We start from the raw sequence: 17,559 nt of genomic DNA, 5'->3' as shown, positions 1-17,559 counted from the left end.
GCTTATTTTTTTGAATTATTTTTCTTTTCTTTGGTTGTTTTTAAGTCTTAAATTCTCCATCCTCTTTCCCACTTTACTTTTTCTTCCCCACATAGTTACTTGTTCATTAAAGATGGCTTCTTCTTTGTCCCAGTCTTCTTGTTTTGCAGTCTTTTCTTGTTGTTTCTCATAGTTCCAAATCTCCATTTCTAGAAATTGAAAAATGAAGCCAAAGGAACCCTTCCCTTCTTGTGCATCTTCTTTGTGCATTTTAGGATTCCATTTTCAATTCATCCAAAAAGTAATGTCATTGTAGAAATTTTTAAACAACCACCTGATTGATTTTAGATCATTCAAATATAATAGCCAAAATCCAAAGTCACCAAGAAAGAGCAAAAGAAACAGCTTGTGTGTATTTGGATTACCAAATACACACAAAGCTGTTTCTTTTTGCTCTTCCCTCACTTTCTCTTCCTGGGGTTACTATTTAGTTGCAAAGTTTCAGTTAAAATATCTTTTAGTAGTCTTATTGAAATTTTACTTTAGATTCTTTTAAAGTCAGCAGTCTCCTCCCTCTTCAGATCCTGCCCTTATTCTTTTTCTCTCCCTTCCTGCTTATAGAAAAAAAAAAAAGAGAAGTTTTTAATGTCCAGAAATCTTTATTGTCCTTTGGCATTTAAGTTATATTTTCAGCAATTGCCTATTGATGCCAAAGTGGATTTTTCCAATTTCTTATTCTTAATTGTCAATATAAAGAGGAGGAGGAGAAGGAAAAAAAGGTCAAACCTTTCCCTTTTCACTTTCTTTCGCTGCTTCCAATTCTTCTTTGGGAGCGATGTTATTTTCTTGTAAAATTTAAATTCCAGGGTACCTTAGTTATTGCTTTTTCAACTTAGCCCAGGACGTTCTTTTTCCGGTTAGGTCCTTCTTTGAGGTGGCCTACTCAGGTAAGGGAGTAATGGCTAGGAGGAGATGTGGATCCTCTCTCTCTATACAACATCTTCCAACAAACTCGATATTCACACAAGTTCATCAAAAGATCATCACACACACACACACACACACACACACAAGTTCTCTCTCTCTCTCTCTCTCTCTCTCTCTCTCTCACACACACACACACACACACACACACACGCACACACACACACAAACCTGTGGGACTTTGTAGGTGCCGAGTAATGTTGATGTCTGAATGGAGGTTTCCCTTTTAGCCGCATCAACAACAGCCAGAAGGTTTTCCTTCCTTCCACAGCTGTAGTTGGGAACATTGGCTTGTCCAGTAGCGAGGATGTCTAGCAAAGCTTCTGAAGTAGCAAGGGTGCTGACATAGTTGTCATGCATGTTGTAGCCAAGTGTGAGATTGGGCGGGAACTTGCGATTCTTGTTGACCATTTGAATGGCGAAAACCATGATTAGCAGTTTAAAGTAATGTCCTGTACTGTAAAATATGTTCATGTTATTACCATCGTCATCAACACAAACAACAAAATTATCTCTTTTAAAGTTAATTCTCTTTGTCTCCACAAGCCTATTGTGTCTTAAGCCAATACAGATCTAAAGCCAAAGGCAAATGATAGCCATCCATCAGCATCTAATTTTAATGAGCATTGAGAAGATGGGATGGAGCAATCCTTCACCGTGGTTAAAAACTACAAATACATATTGTTTGCAAAAGTCCTAGTATTCATCTGCTCTGTAACTTGCATTCAAAACCATTCAATTATTAAAGAAAAACTGACCCAGAAAAGCAAGTGTGAAAAGAAGTTATCATATTACCTTTTAAGGACCAGGCACTGAATATCAATGAGGAGTTATTACATATGGAAGTAGGCTGGGCAGAGGCATCTACAACCCTTTCAGTCACTACTTAAACCAAACTCAGTATTCAAGTGAGGGACATGGTATTAGAAGGGAAAGCACAAATAATCTGGACTTGTTTGAGGCTTTATTTGCCACATGTTTGGATTTGAGCCTATTCCACAAATGAAGACAATGTAAGAAAGTCATGGAAATCAAAGTGATTCAAGAAATTAGGCAGGTCCTGCAATATACAAGTAAGTGAAATGAAGAGTCTTACAACCGCAAATGGTGGGAATGCAACTCCATCAGACTTAGTAACTTACGAGTGAGACTGACTAGAAGGAGTCATGTTGAAAGGCAACGTTCTAGGTGATGATGTTGTTTCAGTGGTGATTATGCCAATGAAATGGTCTCCTGGCCTGTAAAAGTTCCATGTTTTTTTCCTATCCCGGATCTCAAAATTCAGTGGGCATTTCACTCTAAGCTTCTCCAAGATTGCCTGAGACACCAGCAGCATCAGAAGTAGTCGAAGCATAATGTACAGGACTGACACAATCTCCTTCCTGTTTCTAAACAAGAGCAAGAAGAATGAGAAGAATTCAAAGCACTCTCACTTTCCTGATTCAGACAGAGACAAATCAATCTTCATATGGAAAGGAGAAAAGGTATATTCAACATTTCAATCTTTGACTTCTACTGTACAGAGAGTGAGCTGTGGCATTTATCTTTTTCTGATGAAAGATCCCTTTCTTGCTACTTTAGTCTGATGTTCATATCAAAGGCAGTCACTACAGCAGAAAGTGTCCCAAAGATCGGGATGGTGATAATTATAGTGATAAGCAATAACTCCTCTGGGGATTTTGAAGTTTTTCCAAGACTCCACATACAGAAGGTCAGCTGGAGAATAGCATGCAAGTAAGTGAAAAGTTACTAAAACCTTGGAGGTGTTACATATACCCCTAGAGGTGTTGTGGTCCTTCCTGTCAGGACATGCCCAGAAAATGATGCTGGAGGAAAATAGCTCAACATCCAAGGAATTGACTTCTTCTGTCTTTCATTGTGATGTTTGGTCTCCAGAGACTGCTGAAGAAAGTCACTTCTGAAGTTTTATTAAACACTGTATCGATGCCTATCTTCTAATGCGAAGGAACCAATTGGTATCATTGAAACTTTCCTAATGTTTAGAGTAGGGTCATTTGGGGGTTTTCTAGTTCTCCATATTTCAATCCTAAATTGGAGCTGATTTTAAAATTATTTGCACCTGAAGTGAAATTTAATTTCCAATCAATTCTAGAAAAGTCAATTGTTGGTTGAGAGCCAACTATCAGGCAGAAAAGTGACAGTATGGGTATATAGGTGAAAGTTATAGAAATAATAAGTCTTCCCCCGACCTCTTTGTGCTGTCCTTCCTTGTGAGTTCTGCAGCTCTGACAATGGCAGTGCCCATGGCATGGTGGATGATGCTACCGGATTTCTTGCCATACCCATCCAGAAACTGGTTTGGAAGAACCTGGTGGTCCCCCTTATTCTCTGTGGATGCAGTTGATGGAGAGAGGCCCTTTTGGCCTTCCCAGCTCTGAGGCTATGTGTTAGCCCTCCCCCAATTATTGCCAAATGGTTGTAGATGTGATTGAGAGTCTCTATTTTCTTGATGCAGCTACCCTGTTTCACCGAAAATGCAACCTACCCTAAAAGTAAGTCGTAGCTTGAATTTTACATGTTTTATTTATTTATTTATTTATTTGATTTGCCAATTGTTTACAAGATAATAAGTATAAGTGTATACATAGTTGTGAATATATGAAATGGGTACATATAAGAAAAATAATAGAATAAGAGAAACAATAGGACAGGGACGGTAGGCACGTTGGTGCGCTTATGCACGCCCCCTACAGACCTCTTAGGAAAGGGGTGAGGTCAATAGTAGACAGTCTAAGGTTAAAGTTTTTGGGGTTTGGGGAAGAGACTACAGAGTCGGGTAGAGTATTCCAGACATTGACCACTCTATTGCTGAAGTCGTATTTCCTGCAATCAAGTTTGGTGCGGTTTACTTTGAGTTTGTATCTGTTGTGTGCTCTTGTGTTGTTATGGTTGAAGCTGAAGTATTCATTGACAGGTAGGACATTGCAATATATGATTTTATATACCATGCTTAAGTCGGACCGAAGACGGCGTAATTCTAGGTTTTCTAGTTTTAGAATTTCGAGTCTGGTGGCATAAGGTATTCTACAACGAGTAGAAGAGTGGAGAACTCTTCTTGTGAAATACTTCTGGACTTTCTCAATTGTGCTAATATCACATACGTAATGAGGGTTCCAGACTGATGAACTGTATTCGAGTATTGGTCTAGCAAATGTTTTGTATGCTTTGGTTAGTAGTGAGATATTACCAGAGAAAAAGCTACGCAGGATTAGGTTAACAACCCTTAATGCCTTTTTGGCTATGTAGTTGCAGTGGGCTCTAGCACTTAGATCATTAGAGGTGAGTATTCCCAGGTCCTTTACAGAGCTTGGGTCATCAACAAGATCTTGACTATTCAGCTTGTATTTTATTTTCTGATTTTTTTTACCAATATGTAAGACAGAGCATTTATTTGTTGAGATTTGAAGTTGCCATTTGTTTGACCATTCAGATACATAGTCTAGATCTTTTTGTAGGGTAGTAGTATTGTCTGTGGTATTGAACAGCTTTACATCATCAGCGAAGAGAACGCAATTGCTCTTAATATGATCACAAAGGTCGTTTATGTAGAGTATGAAGAGAGTTGGTCCTAGAACACTGCCTTGGGGAACACCACTATTGACAGGTACTGGATTTGATAGGACGTTCCCGATTTTGACCATTTGTTGTCTGTTTGACAGGAATGCTTCTATCCAGTTATTCAGTTGTCCAGAGATACCATAGGATTTTATTTTTAGGAGTAGTTTGTCGTGTACCACTGAATCAAAGGCTTTACAGAAGTCTATGTAGATTGCATCTATTGCTTTGCCCTGGTCGAGTTGTGTAGTCCATATGTTTTTGCAGTGTAAGAGTTGCAGATTACAGGATAGTTTTTTTCTGAAACCAAATTGTTTATTGGAGAGTAGGTTGTTTGTCTCTAAGTGGAGGATGATGGATTGGTTAATAATTGATTCCATGACTTTACAGGTGACGCAGCATAAGGAGATTGGTCTGTAATTTTCAACTAGGCTTGGGTCTCCCTTTTTGAAGATAGGGATGACTGTGGCTTGTGACCATAGGTTAGGCAAGGAGCTGGTCCTGAAAGATTTTTCAAAGATTATGCTTAGAGGTTTGGCTATGGCAGTGGATAGCTTTCTTAAGAAGTAGGCACATATTCCATCCGGTCCAATAGATAGAGATGGTTTTAGATTGCGTAGTGCTTTTTCAACGTTGTCTGCTGTAAAATCGATATGTATTAGATCATTGTTGTTATCTGTGGTACGGCTAGGAAACATTGGGCATGATCCATTGCTGTTTACAAACACTGAGCCGAAGAATGTGTTAAAGATGTTGGCTTTAATGGTGTCGTCGCTGCAGTCTTTACCATCAGGTCCTATCAAGGGAGGGATGGACCTTGAGTCTTTTAGTTTGTTGTTTACAAAATTGTAAAAAGCACGGGTGGAATTGGTGCTTAGAAGGTTTTCCTCTTGTTTAATGTGATATTTGGTGCATTCGGTCTTTATCTGGTGGCATAAATTTTTGTATCGGTTTTTGAAATTAGCAACGTGACCAGATTTGTTTTTCCGCCAGAGTGATCTCTTTTTGGATTGAAGTTTCCTTATTGATATGGGTAATCTGCTTTTTTGTTTTGTTTTTGGAGTTGTTGTTGGAACATATAGTTTGATGACTCTTTTGACTTCAAGTAAAAAAATGTTGTAATGGTCTTCAACAGTATTGCATCCAGTGAATAGAGATTGCCAATCGAGGGATGAGAGATCGTTATCTATAAGATCATAGTTGCCTTTTTTGACGTTACAATTAGGGATGACATCATTGTGATTTTTGTGTGGACGTATGTTGAGACAAAAGTCAATCATATTGTGGTCACTACTGGAAAAGGGTTCTTTAGTTTGTATTGCGTAAATTAAATTCAAACTATTGCAGAAGATGAGATCGAGGCAGTTGTTTAGTCTAGTGTTGTTGGTTACTAGTTGTTCCAGTCCTAGATTTGTAATAGCATTGTAGATTTGTAATAGCCTTTCCCGCTACTCCCAAGCCCATCATCCCCGCTCCCTCCCATGCGCTCCATTTTCCCGCCCTTTCTACCTTCCTGGCCCTTTGCCCCAAGTCCACCAGAGGGCGCCCTCCGCCGAAGGGAATATTCCAGGCACTTCCCCACTGGGCCATTGGAGGGCGAAAGTCACGGCTGCCTTCCCAGAGGAGGAGGAGGAGGAGGAGGCGGTGAAGGAAGTGACATCACTGAGCCTTGCCTCTCTAGGGTGCCGCACTCCCTGTCCTCAACTGGGGCGTCGCAGGAGGCAGAGAGGGTGCGGGAGAGTCTGGCAGAGAGACATCCAGACGTGCACCGGGTGAGAGGGGGTGGGCTCTTCCCGGGTCCCATGCCCCACAGACGCCCTCTCCATGCCAAGTGAGGGGAGGGCGAGGCTGGTGGAGGCCCAGCAGGAAAGGAGAGAAGCTGAGTGAGGAGGAAGAGGCAGGATTCGCACCGGGCTCCCCGGGGGCCCCCGGTCCTCTCTCCGGAGGGGGAGAGAAGCGAGACGAGGCGGCCTCTCCAACTGCCAGCTTCCCGGCCGTGCTCGCGGGGGGCGGGGGGGCTTCCCCTGCGGCTGGACGAGCCGCTTGGAGCTCCGGGCAGGTTTGGAAAAGGGGGTCCAGGGGCTGAATCCCCCTTTCTGATCCTGGGCGTTGTTTTTTCTCTCCCTCCCAGATCCGGAACCTCGGAGCCCTCGGCAGCCTTTGCAAGCCAGGACTTTCTCTGTGGAGGAAAGAAGGAAGGGAGGGAGCAGGAGGACCAGCAGGGATCTGTCCTGCGGCCCCAGAAATGGTCCCGTGAAGGAAGAGTCCCCTGGAGACCCCCCAGAGTCCCTGGAGCCCTTTGGAGCTGCTCTGCCGGAGAGAGGAAGGATGGAGACACCCCCTTTGGCCAAGGAGGGGAGCGGAAAAGGCCTCATGACTCTTCAGCCTGGCGGCTGTGGGGAGAGCTGGACCAGAACCTGGCAGAAGGTCCTGCAGGAGGGAACCTTCCTCCCTTCAGAAGTTCCACACTGGACCTCCTTCCAATATCGGGAGGCTGAGGGTCCTCGAGGACTTTGCAGCAGACTCCATGACTTGTGCAGCCGATGGCTGAGGCCAGGAAAGCACAGCAAAGCCCAGATGCTGGACCTGGTGGTTCTGGAGCGGCTCCTGGCTCTCCTGCCCCCAGAGATGGAGGGCTGGGTGCGGGAGTGTGGAGCAGAGAGCAGCTCCCAGGCGGTGGCCCTGGCGGAAGGCTTCCTCCTGAGCCAGGCAGAGGAGCAGAAGGAGCAGCTCCAGCAGCAGGTGGGAGTCTTTAGGGAGCTCGGGAGGGAATAAATAGAGAGAGTGTTTGAATGCTTCACCCCTCCTTCCCAAACTTCTCCCACGTTCATAATATGAGCCAATTCTCCAGTTTTTGTAGGACATTGTTCCACTGTTTTCTTACTCAGCCACACGGATGGATATTGGGGGCTTTGAGGTTGTGTTCCGAATAGAAGAATCTACTTTGTGTTGTGTGACCTACATTAATTCTGCTTCTTCCTTCCTTCCTCCTATTTGAAGTGCTGCACTGTGGAGATCAGAGATCCTGAGGGAAAGAAGAACCCATCAAATCCCCCTCAGGAGCTATTTTTCCGGAGGATCCCTTGGGAAGACCAAAGTCAGAACACCTCAGTAGGTAATGGAAGATCCTCCGATTCCCCATCTGTCTTCCCTTCCCTCTCTCTACTCTCCTATAGAACACCTCCTCCTATTTTGTTAATTATACATTTTTAAATTATTTATTCCTTACAGAGAAACAAAGAATGAAGCTTTCTGGTTTTTATGACGGAGATCAGACAGTGGTTGAACCTCCAAATCAAGTAAGAAAGGGAAAAGAGATTAGATTTGAAAACTCCCTTCACGAAGTAAAGTGGGTGTGCAGAGGGCTCTCTCCGTCTATTCCCACCCTTGTTTGGCCTGGATTATTTTTGTGTTCTTCCACAACACGGAGAGCAGAATAGCAGGTTCAAGTTGCTGTCAGCCAGCATAGGTTCCCTCTGGTTATCTTGTTCTGCTAAGTTCTCCTCCAACTTGTAGTTTAGAAGAAGCAATTTTTAAAAAGTCCTTCCATAAATAGGAATAAATGTATCATTACAGTGGCAGGAACTGCTAGAGACCCATTTTTGGGGGTAACTCTTTGACTCAGAATTGTGCAAGGCTAATGAAAAATAAATAAATACGTTGCCACATTACCATTTTCAAAAAGCTTTATTTATAACCTGTAGTTCAAAAATAAGCAAATCGTATTAAAAAATAAAGCAGACTATTAAAGTCCAAAAGGAGTTGCCGTGTTGAGGATGTAATCATGGTACTTTTGGCTTCCAAAATAATTTCCAATCCTCTGATTTGTGCCTCGAATAGGAGATCAAACATTCCTGCTCTGCAAAGCCTGCGAAAGGACTTTCCCAGGGAATTTTCTCTTCTTTGTTTTCTTCCTTTCAGCCAATGGCTCAGACTATTGAGTCAATCAATGATAGAGCGATAGATCATTTGATCCAGAAGTGGGATTACTTTACTGAAAGGCACTGAAGGTTTTGCAGAATCAATCAACTTGATAAAACTTCCCCAAATATTTCTTCACTGAAAGCAAGTTTCAGATTTGCCCATTTTCTCACCTAAAATTAGGACTTGTGTGACCCCCAGCCATTTAACTTAGTGCATATCTCTGCTTTGGGAATTTGGGAACAATGGAACGGAATAACAGAGTTGGTAGGGATCTTGGAGGTCTTCTAGTCCAACCCCCTTTTTCTGTATCCTGTACAGAGGTGGATTTATAAACTGGACAGATGCAGAGAAATAACTCAACAAGTCGTCCATAACAAAGAACATTTATTGGTTCATCAAGTATCCTCATAACTCATATTTGTGACAAAGTTCTTCTTTGATGGCCAATCCTTTGCATATCTGCCTTGTAGTAAAAGGTGGTTATCTCCTAGCATAGTGCTGACTCATGTTAAAGTGGTTGTCCACTAGGTCTCCAAGATCCCTGTTGCTCTTACTGTTGAGCCATTTATCACCTATTCTATGCACGTGCGATTTTTTTTCCTAAATGTAGAACCTTACATTTCTGTTGATTTCGTTTTGTTTCACGGAGCCCAATCTGTCGATCCTTCTATATCTCAAGCTTATCTTCTGGAGTGTTGGTATTCCTATCAATTTGGTCTTGCCTGCAAATTTGACACATTCCTCTTCTGTCCTCTTGTCTAAATCAATGATGAAGATGAACAGATCTTGCAAATCCTCCTCTTTTGTTCTTTTTTCCATGTCCAGGAGGGTCTTCTGTCCTTTGAGGAGGTGGCTGTGTATTTCTCTGAGGAGGAATGGTCTCAGCTGGAACCTGACCAGAAAGCGCTGCATTCGGAAGTCATGCTTGAAAACCATAGGAACGTGGTCTCTCTGGGTAAGAGTTTTCTACTCCCCAATCAAGAAGAGAGATTATCGTTAGTTTTTTTATTTAAAAAAAACCACTAATCGGATATTGTCTCCTGGGAGGGAGAAGGAAAGGAACATACGAAGAATGGTTACAGGAACTGGGCTTGGCTAGTCTAGTGAAGAGAAGGACCAGGGGGATATCATAGCAGTCTTCCAATATTTGAAGGGTTGCCACAGAGAGGAAGTGGTCAATCTATTTTCTAAAGAGCCTGTAGGCCAGACAAGGAACAATGGATGGAAACTGAACAAGGAGAGATTTAACCTGGAAATAAGGAGAAACTTGCTGACAGTGAGAACAATCAACCAATGGAACACCTTGCTCTCAGAAGTTGTGGGAGCGCCATCACTTGAGACTTTCAAGAAGAGATTGGACTACCATTTGTCAGAAATGGTGTAGGGTGTCCCGCTTGAGCTGGGGATTGGACTAGATCAGGGGTCGCCAACCTTTTGGATCTGAGTGACCACCAAACTTATAATTTTAAATCCTGGGGACCACTAATATCAATTTTGACTGATGGTGGCTTGCTGGTGTTGGTGGGAGTAAGAGAGAGAGATCTGATCTAACACCCCCCCACTCTCTCTCACACACACACACAGGCAGATAACAGATAATCAGAGTTGGAAGGGACCTTGTGGGTCATCTAGTCCAACCCCCCGCCCAAGCGGGAGACCCTACACATTTCTGACAAATGGCAGTCCAATTTCTTCTTAAAAGTCTCAAGTGATGGCGCTTCCACAACTTCTGAGGCCAAGATGTTGATTGTTTTCACTGTCAGAAAGTTTCTCCTTATTTCCAGGTTGAATCTCTCCTTGTTCAGTTTCCATCCATTATTCCTTGTCTGGCCTAGAGGCAGGGGTGGGATTCAAATTTCTTACCAATCGGTTCTTGGGCGGGGCCTAATTTGTGGGTGTGGCTTGGTGGTCATGTGACTGCCTGCACATGGCTTGTATGTAAATATTATAAATATTTATGTAAATATGATTTTTTTTAATTAAAAAAAACTTTTCCCAAAATTAGGCAAAGCAGGCAGGCAGATTGAGTTGCACACAGAATCACAGATTCAGAGATCTATCTTTCTTCCATTGGCTATATATCTATTAAGATCTACTCAATTAACATCACCTCCCTCCCATTTTCTCCAACTATGTGGCAGTGATGAATTCCATAGCTGACACTGTGTCTGTCACATAAAATTTGCTTGCAAGCAAACTCACAAAATTAACTCACAATACACCATGTATGTAAATATTGATATTTTTTTTAAAAAAGCAACTTTTACCCAAAATCAGGCAAAGCAGGCAGGGAGATTGAGTTGCTCACAGAATCACAGATTCACTCGGAGATCTACGATTCTGCCATCGGCTACCTGCACTGAATCATAGAAACTTCTGTCCTAAGGAAGGTTCGGCTTTGCTTAAAAGCAGAGCCGAAGATCTAAAGATTAGCTAGAAAGAAAGAAATGCAATGATTTCCTTCTTTGTAGCTAATATAAATCTCCCGGCACAGCAGAACAGCTGATGGTTGGAAGAAAAAAAAAAAGGAAAAATAGCAACTTAGCAGGCAAATTTGATGGCAAGGTAAGGAATGATATTGCTGGGAGGGTTCTGCGGGGCATGTGAGTGGTGCAAACTTGTGTTTCCGGGCAGCCTGGATTAATTGCTTTCGGGGGACCTCTGGGGGTGACATTTCTCTCCGGACCACCAAAATTTTCTCACGGACCACCAGTGAGCCACGGCCCACCTGTTGGCGACCACTGGAATAGATGACCTACAAGATCTGTTCTAACTCTGATTATCTGTTATCTGGCTTTCTCGTGCTCCAAGGAAGGAAAGAGTCATTGTCTCTTTGCTTAGATGCTTTCTGTTCCATATCTTATCTGTATTTTTCCATTTCTATTTGAACTTCTCTATGGAGGCTGAAAAAAACAAGGTGTGCTTTTATGTGTCCTCTGGAGGTCATGTGAGATGAATGTGTTGTCATTTGTCCACTGGAACCTCCCCAAATTGTGTGAGAACAGAACTTTCAGGCTCAGCTCATGGCAGAGCATTCTCCCAATTCAATTCAAGAACAAAGGTCTCATGCAGTGTGACTCAGAGCATCCTAGGGTACAGGTAATCCTCAAGTTACGACAGTTCATTTAGAGACCGTTCCAAGTTACAACCAGCCTTCCCCCAAGTACTTGAGACCCAGTCCCCTCTTTATTTTCAAAGACTTTTGCCCTGGATCTTATGAAGTCCTCAGTTCTTCAGACATGATATTCTTCCGATTAAAATCGGAATTCCGATATTTTTGGGAATCGCCCCCCTTCCCCCCCCTTCTTCTCCTCCTTCCCCTCCACTCGGAAGCCCCGAGTCAGGAGTTGCTGGCGCGGCTCTGCGTGGCTCCAGTCCCGCGTTGTCTCAGGAAGGGAAAGGCAACGGCAGCAGCGGCTCCTGGTTTTGCCTTTCCCTTCCCGAGGCAACGCGGGACTGGAGCCGCGCCGGCGGTAGCAACTCCTGACAGCCCCAGCCGGATACCTGAGCGGAGCCCGGGCGGTGCGAGCAGAGCTCGCTGAGCGGCAGGAAAAGGGAGCTGGGCAGCGATTTCTTGGCGCGCGGTGGGGGGGACTCTTTTGGCCGGCCCCGATTTTTTTTTCAGAGGGGAATATCATGCCTGGTTCTTAAAAGAACACAGGCCTAAAGTACCGTAGTGCGAGATCACACAAGATTAGTAGCCTGTGATCTTGCACTACTGGTCTTGTATGATCTCCTACTAAAGTACTTTAGGCCTCTGTTCTATGGAAACTGACGCCTGCACCAGATCTAGCCAAAGAGTCCTTGCAAGCTGATGGGACCTTGGGGCAGCAAAATAGCCATTCTTGAAGCATGCCAACCTTTCCAGTCTCAGTTTGAAGAGTGTTTACAAGGCAATGGGAGTCTTCAGGAAGGGATTTACCTCTAAAATCTCATCGCTGGGATCAAGGAACAGACAGAATGGGGGTCCTGCCCGCCAGATGGACACCATGGAGCAGCTGCTCCAAGGTACACCGGAGAAGAAGGAGCTTGTTTCAAAATTGTTTCATTTCTCACAGGTCTCTGCTAAAATTAACCCACCCCAATAAATCTTAAGTTTTCTCCTAATCCCTTCTTGGATGTTTCCCCTGATTATTCCTTAACTCAAAACATACTCTGAGTGAGATTTGCATTTCTATAGATCATTGCAAGGAAAGAGATATTTTTTAGATATTTTCAAAGCGTTCTTGACTCATGAACATAGAAATCATCATGTCTATATAACACTACTGTAGGCATGCAAACATACAACCTAATGGAATTTCGGAGAAATTCAGAATGAAATTCACTTGACTTTCTACACTTTGATATTTTTCTCTAACCTTGTTATCATTTTCATCTCCCTTTTGCTTTGAAGGTAATAATGGGCAGGAGAATCAAGATTCCTGGGAACTGTTCCAAGTGATCAGTGCTAAAGAAAGAATGGAGAAGTTTGGAATTCAAATGGAATTAGAAAGCCATGAGAGAAACCAGTCAAAGAATTGGAATCAGGAAAGCTCATCTTCCAGTGAAGCTCCAATGCAAGACTTTCTTGCACAACAAGAGAAAATAAGGAAAAAATATACTGGAAAAAGTGTGAACCTAATCAAAGCTGAAGTACAAGTAAATGAACAATATTTAACCCAAAACAAAGGAGAAGGTGCTATAGGAAGACACAATGGAGAGAATTACAATGGGACTTTAATTCTTTCTCTTGGAAATAACTTCCTTACATCTCAAAAAGTGATTGACACAAAAGAGAAGCTTTATAGATGTTTGGATTGTGGAAAATGTTTTAGAACAAGCAGGCAACTTACTATCCATAAAACGATCCACACAGGGGAGAAACCATATGAATGCATAGAGTGTGGAAAGACCTTTGCTCATAGCAGTACACTTACTTATCATAAAAGGATCCACACAGGAGAGAAACCTTATAAATGCACGGAGTGTGGAAAGACCTTTGCTCGGAGAAGTCATCTTATTTCCCATAAGATAATCCACACAGGAGAGAAACCCTATAAATGCATGGACTGTGGAAAGGCCTTTGCTCATAGCAATACACTTACTATCCATGAAAGGATCCACACAGGGGAGAAAGCCTATAAATGCATGGAGTGTGGAAGGACCTTTGCTCATAGCAATACACTTATTATCCATGAAAGGATCCACACAGGTGTGAAACCATATAAATGCATGGAATGTGGAAAGATGTTTGCTCATGACAATGGACTTAGAACCCACAAAAAGATTCACACAGGAGAGAAACCCTATAAATGCATGGTGTGTGGAAAGACCTTCGCTCATAGCAATACACTTACTATCCATGAAAGAATCCACACAGGGGAGAAACCATATAAATGCATGGATTGTGGAATGACATTTGTTCAAAGAAGTCATCTTATTTTACATAAGATGAGCCATACAGGGGAGAAGCCGTATAAATGCATGGAGTGTGGAAAGACCTTTGCTTATAGACGTATACTTATTTCCCATAAGATGGTCCACACAGGAGAGAAGCCATTCAAATGCATGGAGTGTGGAAAGACCTTTGCTCAAAGGGGTAATCTTATTTCCCATAAGATGATCCATACATAGGGGAGAAACCATTTAAATGCATGCATAGAGTGTGGAAAGACCTTTGCTCAAAAACATAATCTTATTTCCCATATGATGATCCACATAGGGGAGAAACCATTTAAATGCATGGAGTGTGGAAAGACCTTTGCTCGGAGCAGTGTTCTTCGAAAGCACAAAAAGATCCACACAGGAGAAAAACCATTTAAATGCATGGAGTGTGGAAAGACTTTTGCTCAAAGGGGTAATCTTATTTCCCATAAGATGATCCATACAGGGGAGAAACCATTTAAATGCATGGAATGTGGAAAGGCCTTTGCTCAAAGACGTAATCTTATTTCCCATAAGATGATCCACACAGGAGAGAAACCATTTAAATGCATGGAGTGTGGAAAGACTTTTGCTCAAAGGGGTAATCTTATTTCCCATAAGATGATCCATACAGGGGAGAAACCATTTAAATGCATGGAATGTGGAAAGGCCTTTGCTCAAAGACGTAATCTTATTTCCCATAAGATGATCCACACAGGAGAGAAACCATTTAAATGTATGGAGTGTGGAAAGACCTTTGCTCAGGACAGTCACCTTAAAAGGCACAATAAGATCCACTCAGGAGAGAAACCGTATAAATGCATGGAGTGTGGAAAGACCTTTGCTCAGGACAGTCACCTTAAAAGGCACAATAAGATCCACTCAGGAGAAAAACCATTTAAATGCATGGAGTGTGGAAAGACTTTTGCTCAAAGGGGTCCTCTTATTTCCCATAAGATGATCCATACAGGGGAGAAACCATTTAAATGTATGGAGTGTGGAAAGACCTTTGCTCAAAGACGTCATCTTATTTCCCATAAGATGATCCACACAGGAGAGAAACCATTTAAATGTATGGAGTATGGAAAGACCTTTGCTCAAGACTGTGATCTTAAAAGGGACAAAAAGATCCACACAGGAGAGAAGCCATATAAATGCGTGGAGTGTGGAAAGACCTTTGCTCGGGGCAGTCACCTTAAAAGGCACAATAAGATCCACTCAGGAGAGAAACCATATAAATGCATGGAGTGTGGAAAGACCTTTGCTCAGGACAGTGATCTTAAAAGGCACAGAATGATCCACACAGGAGAAAAACCATATGAATGCATGGAATGTGGAAAGACCTTTGCTCGGAGCAGTAGCCTTAGAAGCCACAAAAAGATACACTCTTATTTCCCGTAAAAGAAGCCACACAGGGGAGGAGCCATTTAAATGCATGGAGTGTGGAAAGAGTTTTGCTCAGAATGGTCATCTTACTTCCTATAAAAGGATTCACGCTCGGAAGAAACTATACAGCAATAGCCACTTCTGGGTCCTCATTTTAGCAACCTCAAAAGGAGGAAAAACTTAATCAACCATGAGCTGTTAAGGATTGAACTCTTGGCTGTGGGCAATTAGCCTGTAGTACTGCATTCTAACCACTGACCCACCATGTTTCCATACATTTGTATGTGTGTGCATATTGTGCCTTTCTGATCCAAATGAGACAATGTTGAATCTAAAATGAAAAAAACAAAAACAAAAAAGATATTTAGACTTTGGAGAAAGTGCAAAGAAGAGCAGCTAAGAGGATTAAAGGCCTGAAGACTGAAACATACGGTTGCAGGACTTGGGGGAGGCTAGTCTGCAGAAAAGGATTAGGAGAGTGACCTGATAGAAGTATTCCAGTACTTGAGAGGCTGCCACAAAGAGGAGGGGGTCAATTTATTTTCCAAAGCACCAGAGGGAAGGACAAGAAACAATGCATGTAAAATAATCAAGGAGAGAAGCAACTTCGAATTAACGAAAATTTTCCTTACACTGAAGTCGATTAACCAGTGGAACAGCTTTCCTTCAGACATTGCGGTTGCTTCATCACTGGACATTTTTAAGAAGAGACTGGATAGACACTTGTCTGAAAGAGATCCTATAGGAATATCAATAGATCCTGAAATGGTATAGGATCTCCTGCTTGAGCCAAAAGTGCGGATAGGGCGCCAGTCGCCAAAGCCTTGTACCGGGCTTAGGACTTCAGGCACCAGGGTTCCCTCAATTCCTGGATGGACAGAAGGAGAAAGTTTTGTCTCTGGGGGACCTTTAAAAGAAAAGAAAAATATTCTTCCGATTCACTAGTGGATCCAGAAGTGAATTAAAATATCTCTCTGGCAACTCCCATCCCATCAAATTTGAACCCCCAAATGTTATCAGTACATTTTTGTCTAAAATTCGGTAAGTTTGGGGTTGGGTTGGGCCATAAAAATGATTCATGCCATCTGATAGTCTGTTTCCCTACTAAAAGTAATCTATACGAGTTGAAGTTGCTTTCAATAAAATGCCAAATTGAACCTTTTCAATTTCCACTGATTTTAAAAATGCTCCATCCATTTTCTTGCTGAAATATTTTTTCTCATCCAGAATGTGCATTTCTTGTTCAAACAAATAGTCAGGACTTTCACTTTGTAAAGCCAACTGCCTTTTTTTAGCTAATCCCAGGTGGAAATGGGCTTATGAAAAACAACCACCCACACCTGAAATGTTGTCCTTTGAGTGGCAACCAGATTAGATCCCTGCTTTAAATTAGAAATAAGTTGAATGTTCTTCAGCATTATAGAACTAAGTACTATTAACAATTAGGGCAGTGATCCCCAACCTTTTTATGCCGCGGCCCGGTACCGGCCCAGCAACCAGCGGCCCGGTAGGACTTGTTCCGCGGACCGGTACCATCGGTCAACCGGTCAAGAGAGCTCCAATTCCTCGCTGGCTGTGGTGCTGCGCCTCCCCTTCTCTCAACTACCGCAGCCCCACTCCACGCCGGACTGGGGGGAGGGCAAAAGGAAGCCCCACTCCCCTCCACGGCTGGCCTGAACCCCCACTTGACCTGCGGCCCCACAAGACTGAAAAGACCCCCCTCCCACTTTCCCCGCTTCGCTCTCTGCGCCGAACTCCCTCAGCCATCGGGTGAACTCAAGGGAGACTCTGCCCGGAGACCGATGACGCTGCAACAAGGGAGGATTCTCATTGGTCTTTCCGCTTTCATGAACCCTCCCAATCCCGAAGTTAGAGAAAAACGCCCCTCCCCCCAATTCAGACCCCCGCCCCCGATTCCGCCTTCCTCCCCTCTCTTTGGGGGCGCTTGTGGGGCGGCATCCATGGCTTTTGCCGGGCTCCCCCTGGTGCTGCTGGTGGGGGCGCTGGGCCGGATCCCCGGAAGCGAAGGGGGGAAGGAACCCCCGGTTAGGAGGGGGCTGGGCGGGGGGGGGGGAGAGGAGAGGTGCTGGGAAGGGCCGTCAGTGCTCCTGGGGGGAAGAAAGGGGCTGAGACCCCCGTAATAGGGAAAGGGGTCGAAGCAAGAGAAGCGGGAGCCTGAGAAGCCTCCATCTCCGCGTGGTCTCCGCTCCCTCCCTCAGCTCACTTTGCCCAGGGGGGACAAAGGGGTCGCCGTCTTCCCTTCCTGGTGACTGTGGAGGGGAGGGGGGTCGCGGGAAGGCATAT

At 43.5% G+C, this 17,559-nt stretch overlaps 1 protein-coding gene and 1 pseudogene across 2 annotated transcripts in view; both read left to right on the top strand.

Moving 5' to 3' along the window:
• LOC113429744 (uncharacterized) overlaps positions 1–16,416 on the top strand; it is a 32,302-nt gene extending 15,886 nt beyond the window's left edge. The window contains 7 exon segments of the mRNA XM_087958846.1: positions 6,221–6,311; positions 6,671–7,281; positions 7,540–7,654; positions 7,771–7,838; positions 9,289–9,418; positions 12,860–15,276; positions 15,278–16,416. Coding sequence (XP_087814972.1) covers positions 6,221–6,311; positions 6,671–7,281; positions 7,540–7,654; positions 7,771–7,838; positions 9,289–9,418; positions 12,860–15,276; positions 15,278–15,439 — 3,594 coding nt within the window. The 3' untranslated portion in view covers positions 15,440–16,416.
• Positions 1–17,559, top strand: part of LOC113427945 (DLA class II histocompatibility antigen, DR-1 beta chain-like) — a 318,237-nt pseudogene that overhangs the window by 183,213 nt on the left and 117,465 nt on the right. The window lies entirely within an intron of this gene.

The sequence above is a fragment of the Notechis scutatus genome, chromosome 2 (genome assembly GCF_049901735.1).
Source record: "Notechis scutatus isolate UNSWTSFEM ecotype Mainland chromosome 2, rNotScu1.2, whole genome shotgun sequence".
Taxonomy (NCBI): Eukaryota; Metazoa; Chordata; class Lepidosauria; order Squamata; family Elapidae; genus Notechis; species Notechis scutatus.
This window is presented reverse-complemented; position numbering and strand designations above follow the sequence as displayed.